The sequence below is a fragment of the Stylophora pistillata genome, chromosome 9 (genome assembly GCF_964205215.1).
Source record: "Stylophora pistillata chromosome 9, jaStyPist1.2, whole genome shotgun sequence".
NCBI lineage: Eukaryota > Metazoa > Cnidaria > Anthozoa > Scleractinia > Pocilloporidae > Stylophora > Stylophora pistillata.
In genome coordinates, this window is record NC_142527.1 from 22,975,783 (window position 1) to 22,988,664 (window position 12,882).

Genomic DNA, 12,882 nt, shown 5'->3' on the forward strand with positions numbered 1-12,882 from the left:
TTGGCCAATCAGATCGCATTATATGATATTTCATTCTTTTTGGAATTGTTTCTTTTGCGACTTAGTTTAGAAAGGTATCACGCTACATTTCAATTATAAAAGTATTTTTTTTCTAGTATTTAGACAACGCGTTTTCCACTGAGGACATGATTTAAAACAATTGTGTGACTTTGTCGACAGATAATCCTTCTGTTCATTTTAATGAGCATCGAAATTGGTTTTCCGCCGGAAGAAAAGCCGAATTAAACTGTGTTGCATCAGGCTGGCCTCTTCCAACAGTCAAGTGGCTGATTGACGGCAAGCAAGTCAACGATGGAGATCTTAACGAAACAATTCATCTCAAGGAATCAGCTACCAAAGAATCAATCACTTTGTCGCTTCACCTCTCTAAAATAAACCCTCAGCATGTTGGAGAATTTGCTTGCGAAGCTGCAAACAAGTTCAAAGTAACAAGGCGTAATATCGAAATGTCCTCAATTAGCTGTAAGGAACTATTTCGAGTTGAACCTTCCTTTTCTTGACCTCACTAGTAATAATAAGTTGAGTAAGAAAAAATTACGTGAACTCTTCTCCTAATTGATAAATCACTACTGGTGGTCGATCCAGATCAGCTGAACGAATTCAAGCCTCAGATCAATTATTTAAAGGGCACACTGATCTTTCCAAAGATGCAATTGTTTATATAATCTTTGATTAGCACGGTTTCGTCATTCCGTTCTTTTCTACACTTTCAATATCTTAAACGTTTTATACGCAGCTTACACCTGTACATGATTTAAGTTAATACCCATCAGGTAATGATAACAAGGTCTGCCATTGGTATTTTCTCTGTTGCGTATAAGGGTCAGTTTTATTTACATGAAACGCATTCCACTCTTTGATGATTAACATTCATAATTTTCTATTATCCGGACTCTCGATTATACGGACTATTTAGTCCGGTCCTCTTATGTCAGGATAATCGAGGTTCGACTGTAAATAACGATAGTTTAGGTAATATTATCAACACTCTATTAAAGGTAGTTTTATTATTGTAGGAGAGCTGGAGTTTGTAACTGTAAGCGTTTTTCTCTCCTAAAACAAGCCAGTTTGTTCAATTTTGTTGCAGGTCTTCCTGATTCACCGACGATTCTGTACGACAACTGTACAATTTCTGGGAGAAATGCTACGGTAAAGTGGATTGCACCCAAACCCCATAATTGCAACATCACCATGTACTCTATTTATTATAGAGAGACAGAACCAACTACGGGGAGCTGGAAGCAATTAAACGTTACGGGAATTACAAGTTATGAACTGCATCTTAAGTATAGCAAGAAATACGAGATCACAATTGCTGTTTGGAACAAACTGGGACGAAGTAAAAACAGTGAGGCTTGGGAACCTAGAACAGCACAAGGTATTTAAATTATCGCGATCAATAAGAAATCAAAGTCTGTATTTGAAACTTTCGCCATGGTGTAAATTAGGAGGCTACTTTAGACCTTCGAGCTTCCTCTAGTGATGCTTTTAACGTTCTCAGTAGTATAATGAGTTCTCTTTGTCTGCGCTGAGATAGAATGCGAATCATTCTGATCATACGTACATAGTCATAGAAGTGAATTCTTCGTTGTTGCGGACTATCACATAGATGCAACCTATTTGCATCACATGGTGCAAAATCTCCGTTGTTGAAAAATACTTGTCTCGAAGGAAAATAGACAAATTCAATCCCGTGAATAGCTAGGCTGGTTGTTGTTTGTTTTTGGATTTACTCGTGGACATCTAGCCGGCCTTCCAACGCTTAAAAATTTGTCCAATTTGATAAGTCAAGCATGGAGCTTATTTTTGCTCGTAGAATTTTCTTTCGGTTAATTTGGTTTTTGTTTTACTATTCCCTAATCACTAGTAAATTACCTATATTTAAATGGTTAAAATCTGCTTATTTATTACTACTGGCCAGAATATTCTGATTAAATGTGTATTGCCTTTTTTTCCGCGAAGGAAATATTCAAAGTAATGAAGATCATTCCTTTCACAAATCTTCCACACATTTAACCCGGCCTTGAAATTTTTCTCATGTCCACTATATTTACAGATGTGCCGTATAAACCAACCCTACATCAGCCAATTCTTGGACAGTGCAACATCATTAACGCATCATGGAGTCCACCTACTTGAGAGGCACTTGGAGATCCAGTGACTGGTTATATACCTCAGATTAAAAGGACTGGGTCTGAAGGATCTTGGATCAACTGCACATTTTTCAGCGCTTTAAATCCAATGTCATGTCTGTTTACTGACTTGACAAAATATTCAAATTATGATGTAAGAGTGCTGGCAAAAAATATCATCGGATACAGTTTGCCATCCAACGTATTGAAAATTTCTACAAAAGGAGCAGGTATGGAGCAATATTCATCATAACTCAATAATAAATTCTGATTTAAATAAAGGCTAAACTTGTTTTATACATCACTAATAAAATAACAGCAATGTCTTTAAGCAGTTAAAGATCTTGTTTTCATTTAAGAAGGAAGAAAAGAATTTCTAACCGTGAGTTGAACACGAATCTAAAATGTAGTTTACGAGGAAGAAGTGATTTCGAAAAACATATAACTATAGAAAATTAATTGTTCATTTTGTTCCTTGCCTTCCTTTTGGTGTCGCTCATCCCCATTTGAAACCCAGTGAAATGGATCGTAATAACTCAGGAAGCTCCACCGTAAATGTTGGACTGGGTTTCTTATATAAGTATTGAGATGTACTCAGTGCAAACTCACTGAATTAAAACTGTCTGTCTTAGATGAGATTCAATGCTATTGGTCAGACGATTTTTCTCAACTATGAAAAATATCGCATAGACCAATCAAAAGCCGAATACCAACCATGAAATAATCTGTATGTTTGCCATTCAACGTATCAAGAATTTCGCCAGCGAATCGGTGTCGGCATTCTTATGAAGTTGTCAATGTAATTCATTTGCTTTATGAAGACAATGATCCATTTGTTTTTTTTTTTATGTTTAAGGTGGACGGCCGGGCCCCCGATGAAGGGCGTGTGCAATGCCCGCCGACCAACAGGACTAATCCCACCCATGGCTTGCGTGCAATGCCTTAGGGTTGGGGTCCACCAGAAACGAGGGTCACCAGACACCAAACTCGCTGGGGAATCGAACCCCACCTCAACAAAAATTAACACACTCACACCAAAAATTGAACACACACACTCGATAACTTAAATAACTTAAACTACTTTTTAGTTTTCATTTTTAGGTTTTAAATTTTTAAACTAATATTAAACTATTTCCTCGGAGTGTACTTTAGCACATGTCTAGGAGGACCATTTTGCGGGTTGAGAACAAAGGCAATTGAACCAGGAGGAACTTGAAGGTGTGATGTTAACCGTAGGAGGTCTACTCTATCACCTGAAAGGCCAGGAGGTGTGGATAGCAATTCGAGAATTTCACTTCTGGACTTGGAAGAAATGACCGACGTAACGGAGGGTGGCACGGTTATCTTATTAGCGACTGGTACGGAAATCGACTGGGTTGTATCCGTTGTAGCAGGCTTCTTTACAGTTCCTTTTGAAACCGGAGAAGTCTGGGGAGCAGCGCGTTTACGGGAGACATTGTCTGATGGTACTTGGTCAACCGATGTGCAGGTTGGAAAACGGTCCTCGCTGGCCTCAAGGTTATAATCGCACTCTTCAGACTCAGCAACAACGTCATTAGGGACGGGAGCAATTGTCTCAGCTGTCACATCATTTTCTTGAGCTACAGACGAGGGTATGTCCATCTCTACTGATGTGTCTACAGCAGGTTGAGCACCCACGGTCGCCTGACAGTTCCTAGCTAGATGTCCACCTTGACGGCATCGGAAGCATTTGCCCCTAAGGGGACACTCCGCCGACTTATGACCAACTTTATGACAAGTAGTACACTGGAGGGGTTGCCCCCTATACCAAATTTTACAGCGGACGCCACGGATAGAAATAAACGGTGAAATGACATTCCTAATAACCATTTGGACAATGCGTGACCCGGTGGACACTGAAGGCCTTCCGGGCCAAACCTGATTGCGAACAGATTTGACCGTACCATATGCAGACAAAGCTGTGCTGATGGCGTCGTTTGATCCCTCAAAGGGAAACCAAGAGACTACAACAGTAGTAAGCTGGGGAGGAGGAGGAGGGGGTTTAACCACCCTACACTCTACATCACCCAACTTGATGACACCTAGCTCCTCAAAAAATAACTTAGCAGCATCGCCGTTCTCAGCAAAAGTGACTCTCGCAACACGGCCAGGACATGCCTGCACCGCAGCCACCCGATGGTCAGACTCACGGTCAAAAAAACCCAGCAACAAACCAACCGCTTCCGAGAAAAGTACCTCCTCAGGGAGCCCCTGACAGTCAACGTCGATGGTCCTATTAAAGGACATGACCATGCTGAAACATCCATTTGTGACTGCGGCAATCGTAACTTCTCAACACCAGAATTACTGATAAAGAAGGCGATTTATTGACGGTGAACGATGTAGGTTGAAACTTAAAAGTAATAAGTAAATACAAAATTACAACGCTGAGCCAACTTGAAACGACAATACTTACATTGTTACGATTACTGCAAAACTGCGCTTGACGAAAAAACACTTTCAGAAGACGAAATGAAGAGTACAGGAGCTGTTTGAAAGCGAACTGCGACTAGCGCGACTACCGAAAAAGAAAAAGCGCCCTGAAGAGAGAAAGCTAAGTTTATATACGCACAAAAGACTAAAAATTAATGCATGCGAGAACGACTAACTGAAAGTGTAATTGCCGCCAGTAATTTCGAAATAAAAAATAATGAACGAAAGAATGCTATAGGGAAAACAGAAGCTAACTAACCGGTGAAAAAACACTTAATGGACGACGAGAAACAGCAACAACACAGAGGAGACACCCCAATTAATAATTGAATACATTCCGCACGCTAAGATCTTACACCATTCAAATGCACAGCCTCAAATGTATGTGTCTGTTCTAACAAGATACTTTCTCTTTGTTATTTTTAGAATTACCCTCAATTAAAACAAGAACTCTGCTTATCTTATTCCTAACAGCATCATAAGTGATTTTGGACGATTATGTCAATGTTAAAATCATCATATTAATGTTCCTAACTCTTCTTTTCAAATTTGCAGACCAGCCTCACCCACCTGTGATAGTCGAAAGGAAAGTGTCAGGATGTAACGTGACCCTCACGTGGACTAAGGCTCTATCAAAAGACTGCCCAATACTTTTCTACACAATCAGCTACAAACAAATAGGCGCACCTCCTGATGCCATCGAGTGGGCTATGATAAATATTACCGACGTTACAGTCAATCAAGTTACCATTATGCTAAATTGCACCACTACTTATGAGTTTCAGGTCAGAGCTTGGAACGAGCTGGGAGGAAGTGACAATTCTATGAGACAGTCGGCAACTACAGACGGTTTACAGTCTCAGTTTGAGCAGAAGATTACGGCACAACACCCACCAGGTCTGGACAGGAATTCACTGAAGATAGGATAAGTTATGCAATAAATTGATAATGAGAGAGGAAAAGAGATGTATATTTTGCTGGAAAAGTTTAAAAATGCTGTAATGATCATAATCGAGTTCGTTTACTTCATAGATTCTTCACTGCTGACCAGTAATCTTGTAAGAGTACTAATGGCCTGTTTGGGGTTTTTGGTGGTCATCCTGCTGGTCATTGGTGTTTGGTATTTCCATAAGAATCGGGCGACTAAACTGACAAAAAGGTACACGTTATTACAGCTTCTAAAACCCATAGCTAAGTGAAAAGTAATGACCAAAATTAGAAACGGTGAAGTTTTTTCAAGAACTTTAAACACGAAGGCGCGCTATAAAAGGAGCCTTAGGTCCCACCGGACCATTTGTCAATCAACCGTCGTGTGATGTAGAACTGTTAGAGTCAAGTCAACTTGAGCTACAGCTACTCCAAAGCAGTGAACAACGGGCGCATTCCTCAAAATTGTTTTATGTCTTCATCACAATACAAGAATTTTTGAGATTTGTATTTCCTTTCTCCAATGGAAACTGTCTTTATTTGTGGCGGTAAATTTGAGATCGAAGTCGGTGGTTCGCTCGTTACCTCGTGCCACCATGCTGGTGGAAGTAAACAATAGATATCTCATTAGCTCCTTTTGTTCGTCTACCAGCATTTGAATTTGACCCGCACACGTCAACGGTGAGTAACAAATGAGCCTAGGTCTTCCTAGGGAAGACTTCTTTATATAGCGCGCCTTCGTGTTTAAAGTTCCTTTCGACAGATTAACTCACATTTAACAACCGATCATTGAAGCACATGCCAGGACCATAGTAGGAAGTGTCAATCATACAAGAACGTTATAATGCAACAGAATCAATGAAGTAACTCCAGCTCCAAGTATTCTTTAACTGCTAAGGACATAACAGAATTCTCTAAACGAGGAGCTAGTAAATTACCAGTTTTATCTTAACTATAACATCTCTTTCAATCAAATTTTATTCTTTCTGATGAAGAACTGCCGACGATATTCAGGTTTTGGAGCTGTGCGAAATCCATCCAATTAGAACAGAATTTCTCGAGGCACTGGGTGAAGGAGCTTTTGGAAAAGTTCACAAAGCTAGACTTCATGATAGTTTGGATTTTTTTGCAAGCAATGAAGGATTTTGTGGACGAAACAGGCAGTCAACGAAAGTAGCAGTGAAAGAACTACATGGTATGAGTTATCAACGGAATTATGTTATGTTAATGTTTTATGTTTGTATGCTTTGGTTTTACCTTATGCTTAACGAAGACTACTCAGTAGAATTCGCAATACGATTTGAAAACAAAAATCCCTCTACTTGATCATTACCACAAAACCACTAAAATTAAAATGATGCATATTTGTTATGTGAATTTCTAAAATAAGTTTCCTAATCTAATAAACACTTGATTGCCTATGCAATACAGAAAACGCTAATGAGGAGCAAAGAAGGGAATTTTTAGAAGAGATTGAGCTCATGAAGCAAGTGGGAAAACACCAGAATGTGTTGAGTTTCCTCGGCTGTTGGACTACAACTAAACCTTTTCTTCTGATGATCGAGTATGTAGCCCATGGAGACTTGCTTCAATGGTTGAGGAAAAAAAGAGTTCAGGTAAGTCTGAGAAAGAAAAAAACCACAAATGAACACCAGTCTCTACCGAATTACCTGGTTATTGCCTGCATCTCCTCCAAGTTATTTTGCCGTATGACAACACCGCGGTCAGAATCTCGTATTCTGCTCAGCCATTCTCTTTTATTTTTGCACACTAGATGTTCTCCGATTGCTTTCGAAAGTTAATAACTACAAAATGTCAATCATTGATGCCAGGTATTTAATAGCTCAGCGAAAAGAATCCACTTATGGTGGTGACCATAATAAGAAACTTTGCTCCAACGCAGAGAACAGACTGAACTTTTTTATTTTATTCCTTTTCGTCACACATTTGACCAAAGTAAGAGGAAAAGTAAGTAAAAAAAGATGTAAATCGAGATAAATCATTACTAAGTCTTGTTCTTACAGATTAACAGTTCCTCTAACAGTGAGCCTAGAGGAACTAATTTTTACTTTGAAAACAGGAATCTCAAATCAACTGCAGAAGAGGTAAACATGAAAAACAGAAATACACTTGGAACCAATTATTGATTAGTAAGGCACTGAGGAGGCTTCCAATGGATTCCCCCAAAATGATACCGAACTGCGATTCATGTTTATATCTGTTTAACAAAGAAAGATATAAAGGCGAAGAGAATCATGTTGCGCAACCGCGAGCTTAGAACAAACAAAGAATAAGCGTCCACCGACAGAGGAGAACGGAAAAAACAATATAACTCTAGAGATAGAATAAGCGTCCAGGGGAGAACGGTAAAAAACACTGTAATTCTAAAACGTTTTATGAAAGGATAGCGATTGAATAAAAATCTAAAAGAATAAGGATAGAAAAACTAAAGCAGATCTAAACATACTGCGCTTTTGAGTTTTGACGAACTCGTCCTTGAGGATAATCAAAGGTTACTTTCTTGTAATTAAGTTGTAATATTGTGAGTTGAAGGATTTTTCTCTCTCTGTGAGAGGTATTCACCCGAAATTAAAAGACGTTTCAAGTAATTGAATATTGCGTTCCATTACGGTGTTCCATAATCTAATTTTAAGAACCCTCTTCTTCGATCAGGTCCGTGACGTAAGTGACGAGAACAAACTGGAGGCATGCAACTCTGTCCCATCCCCTGATGACAAATTACAACCTACTGAAGCTGAAACTCCTCAGGTGGTTTTCTCCATTGAGCTTCCAGGGGGGGACGTTTTGACGGAGAAGAAAGACGAGGAGTGCAGTGATGATTGCGAGTCATTTGTTCCAGCTGATCTCCTTTCACTAGCCTGGCAGATTGCAAAAGGCATGGTAAGGTATAAATGTTTATACAGACGTCCCGAGACTAAAGTGCTTGTCCCATGTTCTTTGGCTGTAATAATTTAGCCTTGACACTTCATTTGGGTACTAATAAGTAATTCTAAGACCAAATAAAAAAACAGACAAACTTCTTTGATGAGGAAGATTATCGAACCTCAGTATTGTTGAGGAAATTCTGCATAGGAGACATTGTCCTATTAAGGTTCTCAATTTCATGCATATTCCCGAGAAGGGCCTCCTCCCCTTCGAGCAATCAGCAAATTATTTTTACTATCTCATTGGTTAGGCCTACCTCTCCGGGAAGGGGCTCGTCCATAGAGATCTAGCGGCGCGAAATATTCTAGTCGGACACCGTAAACGGCTCAAGATCGCGGATTTTGGTCTAATGCGAGAAATGTACCACGAACTGCATGAGGTAAAAACGCATTCAAAGCTACCAATCAAATGGATGGCGCCTGAGTCACTTTACAAGCAAATATTTACGTCAAAAAGTGATGTGTAAGTAACTTTAATCCTTTTCCAGTTGCTTAACGAAACTATAGGTAATGTAATGACAGCGACTACAAACCAATGATAGCAGTTGATGATCACGACCAAGATGATAGTGAAAATAATTTCAGTTATAATAATAGTAATAATTATAATAATAATAATAATAATGATAATAATAATAATAAAGAAAAATGCAGAGGGCAGTGCTCTCGGGCACGCTGAATATTGCCTGGACTTTCAAGGTAGCAGTTTGAATTCCTGTTAGAAGGAGGCCGTAGACACAACGGAAAAGCTTCTAAGGATTAGTTAATGTACATTAATCTTTTACTCCATGGCGCACAGGTTACGGTTTTCGCCCTGTGCTGCCTGATTAGAATGTAGCATTCAGTTGATTTCTCTGCGACATAATAATAGTGATGATGAGGATGATGATCATATTAGTAATTATGATTAAGATGTGTAAGTGAATCGCTTTCTTCTATGGCCGCTTAAGGGACCCAGAGGTGAATGATTGATTCTCTGACACTGCTATTGATATAAACTGCACTACAGGTGTATTTTTTGCGTTTTACGGCCGAACGGAGACAAGTTCCGGGCGAGTGCGAAATTTGGCGCAGTGCTTCAATTCATTATATTATATGGTTATCCTCTAATTCATAAATTTGATCTAACTTGATAGATTTATTCATTTTCTTTATTTTTACAGTTGGTCGTACGGAGTAGTCATGTGGGAAATTGCAACTGTCGGTAAATTAACCTTAGATGACAATAGCAATCAAAACGCACAGATTACATGACAGGGATCTCGTAAAGTCAGAATCCGATCTTTTCCAATTTTGCGCCATAATGGGATATCATAATTCAACAAAATGAATTAACTGGAGATTCCTGAGATGAAAAATTTTCAACTTTTTAATATTCTGCAATCTGCCAATCCCCAAATATCTATCATTTTTTCTTAAACGGCTTTCAAAGCCTGTATAATTTGAATTTTGTGTTCTACTGGAATATTGCAAAGTCAGGATGTCCACGGATAACAACTTTCCAAAACGCTGTAATTAATTGTTTAGTAACTCTTAATGTGTGTTATTTTGGGTCTAGGAGGCTTTCCATATCCCCTGTTAACCAACACAGAGCTCATGAGACGCTTGAAGACAGGCTACCGCATGGAAAAACCTGATTTGTGCTCAGATCAAGTGTAGGTTGATTGTTAATGAGATTAATTCATTTCCTGGTGAATTTAATCACGTGTCAAAATTCCTCTCATATTGTAAACCTGTTGTGACACACTGGAAGCTAATCACCCAATATTCTTACGCTAACATAGTCTTTATTATAAATTTAGGATTTGGTTTCAAATCCGCTTCATCTAGCCAACTTGCAAGCGGTAGTTTATCCTTTCAAGCGCGGGATTCAGGGCGGCGAATATTCGATCGCCGTATTGGATGGGTGCAAGATCTTTTTCTCCCCCCTCGCTTTGTAACTCGTCCCATTTCCTCCACCCGTCCAATATGGCGACCGAATATTCGCCGCGTTGAATCTGGAGCTTGAAAACACAAACTACCGTCCTCAAGCAGACTATGTTCCCTGATCTCCTAAATCTGGTGACTCAGAGGAAAATTATACATGGAGTGCTGAGGTTTGGAGATCATTAGACGTTTTGATAAGAGTTTTTCATTTTTCCTATTCTTTTTAACCTCAGTTACTCTTTGATTTTGGATTGTTGGAAACAAGACCAAGACGAACGACCTAGTTTTCAAGAGATGGTTGGAAGACTGGAAGAACTGATGCATCAAGAAGTTGAATACTTTGATTTTAACCAAGTGGACGAGTCAAAAGATTATTATCAGGTGCAGGATTCAGAGGCTGAAGACTCGGAAGATGAGAATGACGATGTAAAACTCTAACTTGACAGCACATGATGGCTGACAACACTAGCTTAGTCTACTTTATTATTACTTTGTTGGGAATTGAGGCGTATTTTTCGGGCGAAAATAGAAGTTTTGGCTGTCTAAAATAACGTAGTAGTTGAGCAGAGGGATGAAAAGGAGTGAAGTTTTGATGAAGTAAGCCACCCGACATAAATCTCCTTTCCTCTTCTTCCGTCTAACTGCCGTCCCTGAACACCCCTCTTGCGGTTCATGTGACATAGAGCTTGTTGATCCTGCGGACACGTGAGTCAAGAAGTTTTGGCGGGGAAAGATTTAAGCGCAGTGAGATCTGTGACTCACGTCCTAAGATCTGTTTACGACCATCATCGTTGTTATCACATCATCGTTGTTATCAAATCAAAGGTGCCAAACATCTAAAGTTTGAATTCACTGAAGGATTTTTTCGGCAAGAATGGTTCTGAGCAGTACCCTCTTTCGATCTTTTATTTCCCCTGGCACTTTTTATGACATTTCTCATGCATATTTGGGCTGGCAGTCCATCAGGGATACTAAAGGCTGAGGGCGCCTAGGCGCTTCAAATCAGGTCGCTACACTACAAAAATACTAACATCCTTGATTAAGGGTTTAGGATGCATATCCGGCAAGATTAATTTGGAGAATATCCTTTTACCCCAAAATAACCTAGTTCGCCCCATAACATGTGATTTTAGGAAATCTGCAAAAATTTTTGAATGTCCTCGTTAATTTCCAGCAAATTTAATGTCTCATGTTACCATACCCGGAAAACATCGAACTTGTGCCCTAAAAACATATTATAAGACATTCCTCACTCGAAAACATTTTAGTTGAAAAAATAAGTTGAAAATTGTTAGTTGAGTTCATATCACTCTGAGAAGCACCTAGAAATTGCTATGGTTTACATGCACAATTTAATAAAAATAGATTAACGCACAAAGATACAAAGCTGAAAGTGTGAGTGTAGGTGTGTGTAGATTTGCGTGGTATGCAAATTTTCTTCCGCTTCCTTCCGCTTTCACAACACCTCTGTCTATTCTGACAGGTCCTCTCACATTTTCAAACACTATTAAATCTCGGAACCTTGCCCGTTTGCATGTACTCGTTTGCATGTACTCGTTTGCATGTACTCGTTTGCATGTACTCGTTTGCATGTACTCGTTTGCATGTACTCGTTTGCATGTACTCGTTTGCATGTACTCGTTTGCATGTACTCGTTTGCATGTACTCGTTTGCATGTACTCGTTTGCATGTACTCGTTTGCATGTACTCGTTTGCATGTACTCGTTTGCATGTACTCGTTTGCATGTAGTCGTTTGCATGTACTCGTTTGCATGTACTCGTTTGCATGTACTCGTTTGCATGTACTCGTTTGCATGTACTCGTTTGCATGTACTCGTGTGCATGTTCTCGTATGCATGTACTCGTTTGCATGTACTCGTTGTTCAATGCAGAGAAACCTCAATTTAACAAACCACTATATAAATAAATCCTCAGTATAACGAACGATACTTTGCAGCCCAGCTAAATTGCAGTAAAATGTATGCCACAGAACCTCGATGTAACGAACACAATCCAGAAGCCCCAACATAGATAGATACCCCGATCTAACCAACAAATGTCAACACCTGACCAAAGACAAATGCGAAATAGACCAACAGTGCAGTACTATATAGTAGTGTTCTGTTGTTTAATACTGTACACACTGTTCGTGTTCATTATGACATTTGACAAGTCAGGCACAAAAGTGAGGGAATTTCCGCGCTCTTTCTCTTGAATGAAAGGCGCAATTTAACGAAAGACGAGATGAGGCAATTAGAAAAATGTTTTGATTAAGCGTCTCGATTAGCAATACCCCAACGGCAATATCTTTCGCTAATTTTTTTCATGGCAAAATTATCAAAAGGGTGTTATCTCCCAGTGCACAACTAATCACGATTTTATTTTAATCATTTTATTAATTATTCTTAAATTTAGATGAATGTAAGGTCACTTTTCGTTGATGTTTTTCTCGGCGGCGCCTTCATGACTGTTTCACT

General features: G+C 39.3%; 1 protein-coding gene across 1 annotated transcript; it reads left to right on the forward strand.

The window, feature by feature from the left end:
• The first annotated feature begins 103 nt into the window (after window positions 1-103).
• LOC111341371 (tyrosine-protein kinase receptor torso) lies at window positions 104-11,807 on the forward strand. The gene is made up of 13 exons (XM_088732369.1): window positions 104-483; window positions 1,109-1,399; window positions 2,078-2,383; window positions 5,163-5,504; window positions 5,640-5,766; window positions 6,530-6,729; window positions 6,966-7,150; window positions 7,559-7,639; window positions 8,208-8,435; window positions 8,731-8,942; window positions 9,643-9,683; window positions 10,038-10,134; window positions 10,639-11,807. Exons 3-13 carry the CDS (start codon window positions 2,263-2,265, stop codon window positions 10,841-10,843), a joined length of 1,839 nt encoding a protein of 612 aa, XP_088588495.1. The 5' UTR covers window positions 104-483; window positions 1,109-1,399; window positions 2,078-2,262; the 3' UTR covers window positions 10,844-11,807.
• Window positions 11,808-12,882: the final 1,075 nt, after the last annotated feature.

What these genes read in the sequence shown, in the direction of transcription:
- LOC111341371 (XM_088732369.1), top strand. Translation starts at nt 2,263, where the DNA reads ATGTCATGTCTGTTTACTGACTTGACAAAATATTCAAATTATGATGTA. An exon ending in TGAGGAAAAAAAGAGTTCAG is followed by an intron (nt 7,151 to 7,558) that starts GTAAGTCTGAGA and finishes TTGTTCTTACAG; the next exon opens with ATTAACAGTTCCTCTAACAG. An exon ending in GTGGGAAATTGCAACTGTCG is followed by an intron (nt 9,684 to 10,037) that starts GTAAATTAACCT and finishes TTTTGGGTCTAG; the next exon opens with GAGGCTTTCCATATCCCCTG.